The 16,190-nt window shown below is 39.0% G+C and overlaps 1 protein-coding gene across 4 annotated transcripts in view; it reads right to left on the reverse strand.

Moving 5' to 3' along the window:
- The window catches only part of LOC104561866 (retinol-binding protein 1), a 46,630-nt gene extending 30,659 nt beyond the window's left edge, over positions 1-15,971 (reverse strand). For 3 of the 4 annotated variants that reach the window (XM_062005541.1, XM_062005540.1, XM_062005538.1), the window contains exons 1-4: positions 15,889-15,971; positions 15,477-15,519; positions 6,665-6,742; positions 4,799-4,935 (exon numbers count right to left, since the gene is read on the reverse strand). In XM_062005541.1, coding sequence (XP_061861525.1) covers positions 4,799-4,907 — 109 coding nt within the window. In that variant the 5' untranslated portion in view covers positions 4,908-4,935; positions 6,665-6,742; positions 15,477-15,519; positions 15,889-15,971. The remainder of the gene's footprint in view (positions 1-4,798; positions 4,936-6,664; positions 6,743-15,476; positions 15,520-15,888) is intronic. The other variant, XM_062005539.1, reaches the window with a different exon arrangement.
- Positions 15,972-16,190: the final 219 nt, after the last annotated feature.

The following is a 16,190-nucleotide window of genomic DNA, read 5'->3' on the forward strand; positions in this document are numbered from 1 at the left end:
TCCACTGAATTAGATGAGGTGTGTAAAAACTGTAGTGACAGATGCCCTATGAGTACCTAGGCAAACAAATCATATCCACCTGGTTGAGTGAAGTACAGGGCCTGAAGATGCAGATTTACATCTGTTGTCAGACAGCCACTCAAATACATTGTGACTTCAGGAACTTCCCTAACAACCTGAGTAACCAAGCAGGCCCAGTGATCAGTCCTCAATGATGCTGAAATCAGTCTGATCAGTCCTCAATGATGCTGAAATGCTGAATGATCCAAATCATCACATCTGTAGCAAACATTTTGTATCAAGTACCTCAAAATACAACTTCACTTCTATAGAGTTGACTGGATTTGGACAAAAAGAAGGAAAGGCAGCTTCTTGACAGTGATGAAAATGAGTATTTCCTTCAGAAAGGATAGCAAAAGTCACCAATCTTGAGAGTAGCAATGCAAATAAAGTATTGGATCTCAACTCACAGGACACTTTATTCTGAAATGCTCTCATCCAAGCTGACTTTGGCTGCATAACATGACTACTGGGAAGCAATCTATAAAACACATTATCAGGATTCTAATGCCAAATACAGGACACAAACCAAATACCATTGCAAGCAGGGGATGCTCACCCCTTATTCCACTGGGTTTTAGAGTAAGACAGCAAAATTTGGAACAGAAAGCTATTATTTCTTCTGCTTAGAAAAGCATTCCTTAAATTCAGAAAAAGGTTAGGACCTAAACTGTATGTGCTGATAACAGTCTTCAGAAAACTGAGTTGTATGTAACAGAAGTATTTTCTTTAGAGATGTGGCATATCTTTAGATGTCTTAAGATTTATGTGTTTGCTGCTTCGATTTGCACCTCTGCAAAGCAGACTCTACAGCTTTAATACTTTCTGAATGCCAAGCCTACTCACATGTCTTTATTCAAAGATAAAGTCTAGTGCAATTAACAAGTACTGCTCTATTTCAGCAAGCACTGTTGTAAATTTGCAACTAAAAACACCCCAACTTGTTTCAAGTTTTAAAGGTTAATTTTAGCTAAGTTCAGTTAATTTTAGCTAATGGCTGTCAATATTTATTGTATATGTAGAGAGGAACTACTATTGATCTGATCCTATTCCAATATCTGCACTGCTAGATACACTACCAAAACAGTAGGATCAAACCAGGGTTATTTTGTGTTCTTTTAAAATTCTCATTATCAGAATTGTTGCAGGAAAACAAATTGGAAGTCTGTGCATTTGTGCTGACTTGCTACTGTTACAATCTGTTTCTATCCCTTTCTTGAAAATATCAGTCTATTTTAATCAGATGTAGACCTTGAAATATATAAACTCCTAAATTTCCAAGACTAATTAGTGACTAATTACTGCTTGGACTTCTCAGCTCTGCTGCTCAATGCTGCATTCAATACAATCCTTTGTGTCACATTTTCCTTAAGTTTTCATAAGATAGTAATACATTCTCCTTAATTCCACTCCCCTCCCCCTTAGCATCTGTCTTGTTACAGATAGAAACATCTTGCCTCTCATAACCTCCTTCTTTGCCCTCTATCCCTTTTGGTCTTTTCTGGAAACTTGGTGATTTAAGTATTCCCCAGTGGGAAACAAGGTTTTAAACATCATATATGGGCTAATTTTAGTACTATTTATTTGGACTTTACGGTCCAATAAGAAATGCAGTCAAAGAAAAATATAAGCACCTGGCATAATATACCAACAGACCAGAAAAGTATTTGTCACAGTCAGTGCAAGTTTCAGGAAGCAATATTAAAAGGACAGAATCTGAGAAGATTGTACCTATGTATGAGGATGTACAAGGAGTCAAATTCACACAAGTGGAGACAAAATCCAGATAAAGAGAATCATTAGAAGCATGACAAGATTTGTCAACTGATATCAACAGAAAAAGGACAAATTACTTGACATGTGGCAATGAAATATGAGATAGCGCTTAAAGTATCAGAAACTCAATAAAAGTCCCTACTTAGAATAAGAATGTATGAAAAAATAAGATTAGACAGCACTTGAAATTGGAGTGACATGCAATAAGCTGGCAGACAGAATTACTGGAGATGTCAGTCAGGATGCACATCAGGGGCAGCCACGTCATTCATAACAGTAAAATCTGACTGTGAAGTCAAGTCCAACCATACTATTGCACTTAGTGTTTCTGCCTGATTTGTGATTGAGCAGAAACACTGAAGTAGAACCAGCCCTAAGTCATTCTCACAGCTTAGGAAGCATCACTCCTCACGCTGGTTAATTCTTCACTCATGCTAGTTACCTTTTCAGGCATTCAGTGTGTATGTTAGCTTGGAAGCATGCTGTTCTCACTGAGAAGGGAATCAATGTGAATATAGCAGACCATTAGCTTCCTTCAAACAAGCTCTAGTCAAGTATAACCATTGTCCTCCAGTCCCACTATCAGCTCCCAGTCTGCAACTAGTGCTTCTTAGCAAATAAGCTCCAATTTCTCCTCTCCTTCCCTGAGTAACTGCAGAAGTAGGACTGAAAACATGAGAGAATGAGTAGTTAATTTCCTGGGTGGGAATGGTTCTGCCATAAAACAGGCCTTCAGAATTGATCATTTTTATAGCACGTTGTCAGCTCCTTCTGTTTGAGAAACTGTCTTCACCATAGCAAGAAAGACCATATACCAGATTTGTATATATCCATACATATATACACATTTATCTTCAGTTGTAATTACTTCAAATAGAGCTACCTCTACTTGGGATGATAAAACTTCCACAAGTAATTGAGGATACTTGGCTTGCAGACATCCTGGGTTATACATTCAGAAAGTGCAATAATGACACTGTAGACAAGCCAGACACAAATGCATTAAATACTTACACTATACTAGCAAGACATGTGCAACAAAGAAAAAAGGCAAGTCACATCCTTATCCAGAACAAAGCACTGATGTTAGAGAGGTGCAAGGTAATGTGCAATTTTCTTCTCTGTCTTTCAAATTTTAAATGTGATTGTCACTAGAGTTATTTAAGTAAATTGCTCTGAGTAAAGGGTGGAGTTCGTTATGTAGACCCTGGAGCAGGCTAGATAGTGAGCTGTGATTCATTTCCCAGTTCAGTTCTTCTTTCAAGTAAAAAAATAAGTTACTGGACTATGGCATATGACTTAAACAGATTACCTACTGGTCTCACATTGTCTCTCTACTCTGCACACCTGGACAACAGCAGTTATAAAATTACAGTGAGAAAAGTTAGTTCAAATCCCTTTTAACCCTGTATTTCTAGTCCTGAGGGAGCAACAAAATAATTTCTCACTTGTAGAGGCAGAACTGGTTGTGTAATTCTTCCTCACGAACGTCAAAGTATTCTTACAGTATACAGTGAGTATATAGTTGCTACGATACTGCACAATGGTATCAGTGGGTTACCAGACTCTCTCCCTGCCTCCCCACAATTTGACAGCCAAAATCTTTTTACTGTTATTTTCTGTTCAGATTCCCACTGAACCACCTTCCTAGGTACTTCTCTGTCAGGTACCAATAAACTACAATTACCTTCCAATCTCTTTCAGAAACATATGTGGGTATTTTAGCTGCCAATAATAAAAGCCAAACTATAAAAGCCTCAGCAACTAAGGAACTGATGAAGCTTAAGAGTTCAACATTTCTCTATAGCTTTTGATCCTTGCTTAAGTTCCTGATATTAACCACCTTCTGCTTTTGTTGCTGAAACTTTCTAGCCTGCTGACATCTAGCTTTTCTGATCTCCTTTATGAAGAAATTATTTTGCTTGGGGAGAAACCTTGTACCTCTTAGTGAAGACAGATAATGAATAATTAACGTTTCTTTTTTTTCTCCTGGTTCACCTGGCTGTCAAAACTTAACTGTAACACTTCTTCGTATTAAAACATAATATATCATAAAAGCATGAAATTTGAACATAAAATTTTCTTCTCAGTTTCAAAACTGTTAAATATACTCGTTCACAAGGCTCAGCCTGTTCCATGAATGTGACCCTAAAACTGATAAACAAGTATCACAATGAGCATTCATGCAAAAACACTGAAAAATTTACATATTGAATCAAAGGAAAAGGTAATGCTAGACTTTCTGTATTAGGTATGTCATCAAAGCCTGTTGTGGTTTAATCCCAACTAGCAGCTAAGCACAAGACAGCTGCCCACTCATCCACCCTCCTGCCCCTGCAGTGGAATGGGGAAGAGAACCAGAAAAAGCAAAAGTAAAACTTTGGGGTTAAGATAAGAACAGTTTAAAAACCAAAATGAGATAAAATACATTAATAACATTAATTATCAAATATGTAATAACAATAATGAAAAAGAATAGCAAAAAGAGACAGAAATAAAACTCAAGGGAAAAAAAACCTCAAACCCAAGTGCTGCCCAATGCAGTTGCTCACCACCCACTGACTGATGCTTGAGCAGCAATGCACCCCTTCCTGCCAGCTTCCCCCAGTTTCTATACTGGGTGTGATGTTCTGTGGTATGGAACAGCTCCATGGCTGGTTGAGGTCAGCTGTGCTGGCCATGCTCCCTCCCAGCTGCTCACCATCAGAGCCTGGGGAACTGAAAATTCCTTAACTCAACCACTAATTAGTAGCAATTAAAACAGTAGTGTGTTACCAACGTTGTTCTCAAATCCAAAACACAACTCCCAGAGAAAACCAGGACAAACCTTCATACAGAATGAGCAATAAACAATATAAAATTAAGCCATCCATAAAGTTCATCTATAGTGAGTGTTAAATATCTTTCCTCCTTTTCACCGTAAAATACCACATGAGTGTGGTCCTAACAACACCTTACTGACCTGTTTGGTGCAGGTGATCTCTAGCCAGCTCAAATAAACGCATATGCATGTTTGTGATGGGGTTGAAGGAGCCACAAGCTAGAAGAATGAGAGGTATCCTGCTCTGCATTCTGACATCAAAACATTAAAACGCCACCCTAAAAAAAAGAACAAAAGACAAACTTGACAAAGAGCAGCCCACCCTCAAATTAAAAGGAGGACTGTTCTCAGAACTGTGCTTTCCTGGAATGCTAGTAAAGCACCAGAAGATCAGTCCTCTGTACCATCACTACATACTCGAAGGACTAGCTCAAAAACACATTGTTCTCAGGTATTAATTAGAAGAACATCAATGAATTCTGTTTCCTCACATCCAGAGATGGCTATAACGTATTTCTAGAAATTCATATTTTCACTGTTATTAAAAACTGACAGATTTTTGTATGTGCTTTTTAATTTTTAACCCATTTTTGTCCAAAACCAAGTTTTCATTCTGTTTTGTCAACCCTGTATTAACACTTTGGAACCTGTAGGCTTTCAACAAAAACAAATTCATTTTTTCTAAAATAAGTTCTTACAATGCACCTTTGCAACATATGACAAAACCTCACAAGCAACACCCAAACATATAGGTCTGACTTAGAGGCATACAGCAGCTGGTGGCCAGCTAGGACTGTGGATCAGAGCCTACTTCTGATTGTTCCTAGTCCTTATATTCCCTTATTTTCCCCCCTTTTCTTACTTAGAAAAATGTAATAAAAATAGTTAAATCAATGCCAAACTGATGTTTTATAGCTGCCAACTCTGTTAATTTACAGAGGATTTATAACACTGAAAACTGTATCACTTAAAAGCATTTAATGTACCTAGTAGCAAGCTTTAATATTCTCACTTGTGACATGTTAGTTTGCAAACTTTCATAGAGAAGATTCATTGAAGCCTAAGTGCTATCTGTACCTTGACCATCTAGTACTGAATATACATGTGCAGATCCTTTTATAATGTTTTTACTCTACTTTAATCATTTCTCTTATCACTCATCATACTAAGAGAGCAACACTGGGGGACAAACCACTTGCTGACTGCAGTGCCATTTAAAGTTTGTAACAATTTTATGATCTACAACTGTAGTAGCTGTAGGAAGCATATTTCATAGCACTCTCTCTATTCTGATTTATTATACCTGTACAGACACTAACAAACTGATATATGAAGGCCATATGCAAACTTTACAGGTTCTTTATTCAGAAAAAATCAAAGTGTTCTTTTGTTCAATGCCAATTGTGTAAGTATTTATTGCATGGGGAAAAGTGCTTTTGTATTGAAATAGGCAGAAAATAATCAGTATGTGCAATTAACAGAAAAGCAATCATTGCTAGAATATCTAAGGGTTCCCCTACCATCCCAATTTTTTGCTAGATAAATTCTGTTGCCACAGATCAGCCAATGCTGAACTATCAATGACAAATAAATTGATTCCAGATTAAGAATCTTCTAGAAGCAGAAACCTTTTACAGTCATAACTACAATGACGTTGCTCAGCATCCAGCTCTGCAAATAGGTTTATACAATCTTATACGATAACCTAAAACCAATGATGCAGTCATACAACTTTACCCACTTGCCAAGCAGTACCAGTAAAGACCTCAAACAAATACTTGCTTAGGGTGGAAAACACATACCCATTCCTCCCTATTTCACATATTGATAGCAGCTCTAGCTCTTACATCTGCTTGTTGACAGCTCTGATACACTGTCTTCTGTTCTGATGATACGTAGTTTACACTTCTTTTGCTGTTCTTTTCTTTGCCATCTTGAAAGTTAGAAACTAAATGACTTGATTTTTTAAAAATAACTTTTAATTCCATAGACTTTTCTATTTCTCACCTGAAACAGATGTGTTGGATGGTTTGATTGCAGCTCTTACACATTTATGCTCCTGAGACTCTAGGAAAAGACTTCAACCTGTAATTTTAATTAGACAGTACTGCTAATGGAAACTGAAAAACCAAATGAAAACAACATAAAAAAGACAAAAAAATATTCAAATCAAGAATATCCTACGAGTATACACATAGTAAAGACACGTTTCAAAAGATGTTTTTATACATATATACACACCTCTACACATCATATTTATAAAGTGTATATATATATCTCTAAGTTAAAAGCAAAACAGCAGTGTTTTTATTCCTGCTATCCCTCATATAGTGTACCTGAAACTTACTCAACAGGCATAGTACAACATTTAGGATTTCCAACAAAGCTTTCTGATTCAGCCACTGTCTCAGCTGGGTTGAAAAACATTAGAACACCACCCAAAACAGCAGAAAAAAGGTTAACTGATTTATCAGCTAAGGTCTCTTGAGAAATCAAACAGAGGAGAAAACTGTACACACAGAACTTCAAGCAGAGGAGAAAACATCTTGATCAGTTCATCTTATGTGATGCAGTAGCAGTCATACTTCCTTTAAGTGCTACAGCATCTTAATGTTCCTACAATTAGAGGCTGCTGTAAACTCTCAAAGTCCTATGCATTTTACCTACACACATGAACACTGTCCCTAATTAGTTTCATTAACTGAATATAAGCTACAGAAAAAGTACTTGATTGTGCAGAGGAATACATTTCTATTTCATGAATTCCATAAAAATAACCATTAAGCCAGGCCATATACTTCAACAAGCTGTCTTGCTTGCTAAGTGGCCTACAGGCCAAGAAAGCAGTAGTTTCTTCATCAATCCAAATATGCTAATACCAATTTGCACCTATTAGGTGTTATATGTGTGAAAAGAGTCACTCAAGTGTAACATCAGTTACATAGTTTGGTAAGTCAATGATCTGTGATTAATTTGTTCCCTAGCAATTACATTCCTAAACAATGCATATTCCATTAATGACACCCCATAAAACATTGAAACGTTTCCTCTTACTGCTGCTACCAAGTTTAGCTAAAATATGAAGTACTTCTGAAGAAGCTGTGCATGGACAATTCAATTGTTAATCCAGTCTTGTCACAAGGCTGTAAAAAGAAATTCCAGTTAAGTCAAATATGTAACTTGATCCCCAACAGGAAAGGAGAACTAAAAAACCACAATGTATTTAGATTGGGAGGGGAAGAAAGGAGAGAGCACACCATCTAAGAGGGCTGCAGTCAAGAAAGCACGTTTTCTCTCTGGGACTTCCCTGATACCAAACTTGTAGGAGTGCTGCAATGTATTATCTTATCAGTCAGCAGAAACTGCAATTATTCATCACTTTTAGAATTCAGATCCTCACCTCTGTGCTTCCACTTCCATAACTTTGAAATCAGAAGCAATGTTCAGCTATTTGAGAGGCCGGACCTGGCTACACGCACACCTCAACTGAAGGGATCACACCTGTAGTTACCTTCTTCATGTCTTCTTCTCACTAATTCTCCCTATTACATCTGTGACAAACTACTGCTTTTATGTATAAGCTACATACATGCCAGTGTTCCAATATCATCAGTGATCATCCCACAAATCCTCTGAGGGTGATTAATTTTATGATAGAAGCCCTTTTGTACTTAATTCTCACATCAAGTATTCTATCTATCCAGGAACTGAAGAGAAAAAGCTAGATATAACCAGGTAGATTTTGAAAAATTCCAGTACTGGTATTACCCCTATTTTAACAAACATACTATATGCATTACAAGGAACAATGCACTGCTATGAACATGCTGTTTTAGTGCCTTTTATGTCCTACCCAACAGCACTGTGTATCTTCCCGGTATACTTAGACATTGATGAAGCCCAGGCTCCAGAGAGGGAATGCAACCAAACCTTACAAGAACAAGCCTTTTGTTTCTTATCATTGTCTCAGAGTTTCATTATTGAGTTTATTAAGTGGTATTGTTAACAATTCTAATATAGGAAAAAAGACAACCCTTTTCTTTTACAGCCTTTCTCTTTCTTGTTAGTACTGATCAGTAATTTTTAGATGTTGGTGCTAAAAATGACAAATCTCCACGACTCTTCATTTACTGTAACTTCCAAAGTCTTATTGAAAAAGCAGAAATAGTAAATGGTATAGTACCATTTTATATTGATTAGGTATTCATCATCTGGCAAACCAGTTTCAGATTCTCCATTTCTTAAGAGGAGAGCCAGAAAAATCATTGAAAACTTACATTCACACTGAGGCTCCTTCTTCCTGCCTGCCCTTCCTCCCCCAACTACTGTACCTCTGAACTATTTTCATGATGGAAGTGATCTGCTGCTGCCTTGCTTAAAAAGGACAAGACTTTAGCAGAGTCTGCTCTGCTATTCAACTGTTTGCTGCACCACTACCACATCGATGTGAGCACCTCAAAGGACATAATCAAATTTAAAACACCTGAAATACCACTAGAAAAAAACCCAACAGCTGTATTTCAGATTTCTACAGAACACATATAGTATGTTAGTGAAAAAAAGTTTGTTAAAGCAAGACACAGATGCCAGCTTGAGCTACGAAAGCATGTTTTGATTGATGTGATTAATACCTTCAATAATCACCTATGATATTTATACAGCAAGACTGCACCTTCTACTTGCAATTACTTTAAAAGTTCTTGATAGAAAGTCAGTTAATAACACTGTTATCAAGCAGTAGCATTAAGATTTGTATGCTTAAGAGTTTAATAATTGACTTTATTTTGAAAATGTAATTCTGTTTTTAAAAAACAACCCTGAAGGGAAGCCTGTACATTCTGTAAATGCATCTCTTGTTAGTTCAGCTTTTCTCCTGACATGACAGACACTGCCTTTTATTGTACTTCTAATCAGGAAAAGATAACATATCCTTTGTCATCTCTGACATCTATCTTCAAAATTCATAAGTAATGGAAGCAAGAGAAAGCACAGCTTGGACCACAGCCTGTGGGGGTTCCCTGCTTTGCAACGTCATAGCTATTGTGTTTAGTGACTAAAAGAATGACTGAAAGACTAAGGTTTGAAGGAGACAAGTTACACTCTGCTTCTGTTTCATTCAATAACTGTGCATTGCTCTGTCTGGTAAGCAGTTCTGAATCTGTATGCTCTGCCCTGGGCACACATACCAACAGCTGCTTCCAAGCTCTTCTTACAAATGCCAGTTGCCTTACATATGAGTATCTGCAGTTTAGAAAGCTTTCAACAGCATGGTACATCATGTGGCTACATATAAAAGGGCACACTTAATGAGGAGGCCACACTTAAGCTCTGTAAAAAAGGTTTTATGATGGCAAAAATCATTATCATTTTCATTAGAAAATTCTTGCAAGTTCTTTTTCTGTTGCCTATATCCCTCCAACACGTCAATAATAGATGACATTACGGATGACCACAGTTAGGTTCTGCTGAAAGTCAGTAATTAGAGCCATATCTGATTAATTATCAGGAGCACAATGGAGTGCTGAGCAGCACAGTCTGATTCATGAGCTGTTAAATTAGTAAACTGGAGAACAAGCCACTGATACGTGTGTTATGAGCCAGACTCATTCTCGAGGTAAAATTTCTGCAAAGAGCAGAAATAAACTGAATCCTAGCACAGCATAAAAGTGCTATCTCTTCCTGTAGGGGCAAATCTAGACTAATTTAGACAAAATTTATGTTTGAACAACTTCAAAGCTGCCCATATCCCTTTTTTTTTACTGGGCCCCATCATTACCTCGTATAAGTTCACACATCTGCACTGAGCCCAACTGAGTTACACCAGGTGCATTAAGGATGTTCCAACTGCAAGACACATTTTCAAACTCAGAAAATAAAAAGTACATTTTAATAGCTGCCTGAAATCACAGCCACACAAATATCCCTTAAAAGTACTATCAGATTCTCCTATGCTGTTACTAATGATGGTCACATAAGTTACTCCCAGCATGTCACTAAAATCAGTCCTCCACAACAGTGACAAATATTTACCTGTATATCCCCACCTTCCACTTCAATACTGAACACAGCAGAAGTATCTGGGTGAGAGAAAAAATGAAAAGTGTATAACCTAGGGTGATATTTTATTTGCTTATCAAAAAGTTACTCACCCCAGCCAAGAAGGATCTTACAAGGTACACATAAATATTACACCTAGCCTAATATGACACTTTAATCCTCTAAAATAGCTTTTTCAGGGCCACATGATGGATCATATTATTGTTAAATTCCAGTGACTCAGGTGCACTTCATTTCTTTGACTTTCATTGGAAAGCCATTAACAAAGTGCATGATACATGATTTTCTATCAGGTTCAGTGTAACCCCACACCAAACTTCTAGTCAGAAAACACAAGTCCCATTGCAGTTTCTAATTCAGCTTCCAAGAAACTCCAAAATTTAATCATCTCCAAGCTTGCTGCAGTCTTCAGCAGCTTATACAACCTTAGAAAAATCATCTCGACTTGTTTTGCATGTATCTAAGAAAATGGCTCAAAACATAACAAATGTTGGTTTCAGTAATGCTTGGGTCTCCGTTGCTTAAGGTAGAAGATCAACTGAATGTTGAGGTACTTGGCATTTTTTCTTCACCTTTGTCTGGTGTTATGCATTTCTGCGGAGCCCCTTTTTGCTTGGTAACAGTGGGAAGGGGCTGCAGTTCTTTAAATGTCCCCCAGCTGTGAGGTGGACCCACCTCCAGCCCAGCTGGGCCAATCTGTCCTGTTTACAATCGTTATTTAAGGAAGGAAAGTTGCAGCAGAAGAAGAGGTGGAGTGGTCCAAGATGGAGGTGACAATGTGGGTTCTACATTCAGAGAAGGAGGGATACTGGATTGGAGACCTCTCAGCAGCCTCTGGTGAGAGCACAGGCTGTGCCCCTGCAACCCATGGAGGACAATGGTAGGACTTAGAGCCACCAGCAGCTCCAGGTGAGTGCACCCAAATGGGCAGGAGGGAGGAGGCAACCACGGCACAGGCTGTGCTGGAGAGTCTGTGGGCCCCAGAGACACCATTTACATGTGTTTTGTCCTTTTAATGACTTTTTTCCTTACAAATAACAACTAGTTCTCTGTTTTTAAGTTCCATTCCCTTTGTCCCATTGCTAAAAAATATGCTCCAGTTGAAAGGCACTAAAGAAAGTTCACCATAAAAACACATGGAAAAAGCATGGAAAAAGATAAATAATAAGAGGACTCAGGTGTTTTGAAATACATGCTAAAACTCCATCTCCAATTAACAATGAATGTAGTATCACCTTAAGTGATTTTCAACTGAAAAAAGTTTCAGCAGAATAATTCCTTGGCACTAAAAAGGTAATCTTAACACACATGAAACTACAACTACAACACAACTTTTTAAGCCTGTGAATTGTTGCAGGTTTATAACTTGAATTACATAGTGGGACACAAAAGTGTCTGGTCCCCAGGGTCTAGCTGATAAAATGTCCCCAGAGTTGCTTCCAACATAGTATTCTGCAGTATATATTCTTACTCTTCTTGACCTGGAATCTCAACCTGCAAAATAATCACCCTGCCTATTGCTTGGACAGCAACATGGAATTCAAAAGCCACCATTCATGCACATCAACAGTAAACTCCACACTGTTCACATGAACATATATGTGCATTTACTAAGTACTTTGAGGTTTTCAGATTTATCTGTTGTGTTTAAATGATAAAAACGTGGAGGCAAAGCATAGCAGAGTGCTCTTATTTTGTTTCCCCATCCCGTAAAAAAATGCAATGCTTAGACACAGAGCTCTGTAGCAGTTTGTAGCAGTGGTTAGTGAGCAAATGATAGTAGCTCAGAACTATGCAGAAAATAAGAAAATAACAGCATGGCAAGAGCTCAGCCTGCATTTGCAACAGCAGCCTCTGCACCTTTCTGTAGTATTTCAGCAAAGTCAAGAGAATACAATCAGGTCCTGGCATCTTCTTGTATTCACTGCACTATGATCTTTATAATTACCTACCCAATAATCCCTAGTGATCTCTCAACTCCTTTCCTATTTCTTATGCCCTTATCACACTAATGAATTAGCTTTTTTGTCTTCTACAGTCATATAAGCTATACTAAGTAATCAACAGTTATCCTTCTATCTGCATGTATGAGTCAGTCACCCACAAAGAACAGTAAATTGATTTCTAGAAAAAGAGCTCACATGCAGAACCATAGCCTAAGGTGGTTATTTTTAAGCAAACAAACTGCTGATTTAGTGAAAGCACCAACTTGCCTGTCAAAGCAGGACTTCTTCTGAGAAGCCATTCTAAGTGACTTTAATTCTACCAAGATCTTCTGCAATTTTCTTATGCTTGGCAAAACACATCTAGCACAACCTATGGCAAATCTAGTAACAGAAATACAGCTTGCACACAAAAGGTAGGTATCTAAATGGTGAAGAACCCATTCTTGGCCATTAAAATCTGTTCATACAAGCTGCCTTTAAAAGGTAATAAACTAATGAAATCTCTTAAAGTATGACTGCAGAACACTCAGATGCAAAATAATCATGTATGGTTACCATAAGGTAATGCAGGATTTCCAAACCATCCAGTGAGACCAAGCTTAAGACATGCACAATCCTACTGCTTACATTTATATTTCAAAAAAAGGGTAACTATTTGCCAGATACTGTGTTAGAAGCCACTAACTCCCAATACTGTGTGTGTAGTTATGAAAGAACTTCTCACTGGCTCCACAGTTATATGAAAGAAGTCTTCTAGCAAAAGTAAAGAACTGAAATAAAATGAAACACTTGACTAAGAAAGCTATGCTTCAAATTTACCTGACCACCTCTGGGAAGCAAGAGGGAAATATTCTGCAATACACAGAACTGCCTAGTTTAAGTGCATGATAGGTCTTCTCATCTTCCCCTGAAACTTCATCTATTAGTTATTGCCAGAGGCAACAAACCCAACTCAAGAACTGAGCTTAGTAATAAAGCTGCTGTGTGAAACTGCCTTTCTGCACCAATTCAGTAGCATCCACGTGTCCCTCAGTATAGCACACTAGAGAAGAAGGCCATTTGCAATTAAATTTTAAAGCCATCAAAATGAGAAGTATTATATGCATTTCTTACACTAATACATGAACATTCCTACTAACACTGAGGATTTTGAATAGCAATGAGGCAGTTTAAGTAAATGGCTCCTAGGCTCAAGAGTTTACTTTGCTTGTTATCTTTACAATTAAATGATCAACTTAGAATTCTGCTTGAATTTTTTGCTTTTACAAGATGAAGCAAGGATATTATACCAACATGCACATGTCCTGCCTATTATCCAAAATGCTTTGCTTGCTCTTTAAAAATATCTTAACTGTATGGGGATTTCTATCAAACTAAAGAAACAGAAGTGAGATTCTGAAAGAATTATCTACCCAACTACAGCGGAAGTCACTTTGCAATTATCACCCTAGAAGCTCTTATAATAATTGAAATAACCATACACTTGCACCACCTTCAAAACTTTGACTGCAGGTCTCCTGTGTTTTGGTGGTAGCCAAAAAGCCAACAAGATGCTGTGCATCATGAGGAAAGATGAGACCATCCCACAGGGTACTGTTTCAGCCCTGTGAAATCCTGGATGGGCTTTATAAGCAGTTCTGGTTCAGCTTGGGAAGAGCAGTTCACATGGTCGAGGGAACTGAGCTACTGCTATTCAAGAGAGGCAAAAAAAAAAAAAGTCTGAGACTGGTTTGGAGAGAAAGAGTTTGTGAAAGGCCACAGCTGAGTTTTACAAAATGATGAAGGCCCTGGATAAACTGAATGCAAAACTTCTCCCTGTAACACTAGATTTAGGGGCAGTCAGTGAAAGCAACAAAAACTTTTGCAAAGGGTCAGAGCGTTCCCTGAGAGGTTGCATGTGTGTCTGGTGTCCTGGATAAAGCAGCTGTGGCTGGTAGCAGGGAATATATGGGGAAGCATGTGGTCAGACCAGTTTCCCTAAACTGCATCTCCTCTCTCCATTGCCTGAGACAGATTGCAGGGGTGGAGAGGCCATTATTCTGACATGGGATGGTGTTTCGTATGTTTTTGAAGAGCTCCATTATACTTTTCAGGCCTATATGTCTAATTCCTCAGTTTCTTTCTGTATTGCTAAGAACAATACACAATGCTTGGCAGGCAGAGGTGCTTCTACAGCATTTTTTGAGTCAAGCATTGCAGAGTTGTGAAGTTGCCTCTTGTTATTTGGGCAGTCCTCCTTCAGGCCACTTGTAGTCTACTATGGAAAGCTGGGGGTTAATAGCTTTGCCCAGCCAATTTAATCTGCTACACCAGATGCAGCAGTCACCGCTTATTTTACAAACTAAGACCTTAGAAATCATCACTGCAATAAAGTCCAATTTGTCTCATTAAAATATTTTGAAAGGCAGGACCTCAAATACCTCCAATCTTCCTCTGACAGGACTGTCACCTATTGTGTCCTCAATGCCCCCTTTAGACATCTCTGGGCATCTCAATGGTCTTTCAGATCATCTGAACACCAATTAGCTTATTGCTACACTAAATTCTAGAATTTGCATTTCTGAAGTTAAAGGCATGAAGCTAATTTAACTGCCAGAATCACACCATGTAAGTAAGCTCAAGTAGTGAATAATAATGCCTAATAAAGGACCTGTTGGCACACACTATATTGCTACAAAGGTTAAAGAAAACAAACACGAAGGATCATTTATAAACACAGAGAGCAGCTGTTGCACGGGGTGTGGGAACAACCTCTTAAAGCAGAGGAAAGAGAGGAGTAAGTTACACAGTGAAAGCCAGATATGTTTTTAAAGTACCCGTGTATCCTCGTCTTCTTTAACTCGCACTTGAGAAGGTGTTCTGGGGGAAAAAAGAAAAAGCTTGTAATTTCCTATTCTAAATATTTATATATATAGTTCTGGAGAAATGTTTATCGTGCGTTTGGCGCGGAAATTACAACCGACGCCAGTATCCGAGTTTAAAGGCTCTCGTGTTTCCCAGCGCCCCGGGCTGCCCCGGCACCGCTGCCAACGCGGCAGCCCGCCCCGCTCGGGCCCGGCCTTTCCTCTGGGGCTCGCCACCTCCCCATCTCGCTTCTCGCTCCTCCGGGCACGCACCCTGCCCAGCCGCTCGGACACGCGCTCGCCCCGCTGCCTCCTGCAGGGTTTCGGGCGCGGGGCACGGCGCGGTCCCGGTTCCTTCCCGCCTCCCCTCTTTTTCCTCCCTTACCGCGGGCGGCGGGGCTGTGCCGGGCTGCCTCAGCCTCTGCCGCGTCCGCCGCGGCCGTTCCGGAGGCTGCTTCCCCCTTTCCCCCTCCCGTACGCTCGCTCTCGGCGCTGGCTCCGTGCTGCCACCTGCCCCTGCCAGCGCTGAACCTGGGACGGACACGGCGGTTTGTCCTTGGCCAAGCAATTAAGCGTCCTCCTCACGTTAGGGAGTGGGGAAGTGGTTGTTTTAACTCCTTTATTCATTTGAAAGTGAAGTTCCAAAGTTTCGGCTTCCTGATGTTATTTGGTCACTTTGCAACTGGA

The sequence above is a fragment of the Colius striatus genome, chromosome 12, assembly GCF_028858725.1.
Source record: "Colius striatus isolate bColStr4 chromosome 12, bColStr4.1.hap1, whole genome shotgun sequence".
Classification (NCBI taxonomy): domain Eukaryota; kingdom Metazoa; phylum Chordata; class Aves; order Coliiformes; family Coliidae; genus Colius; species Colius striatus.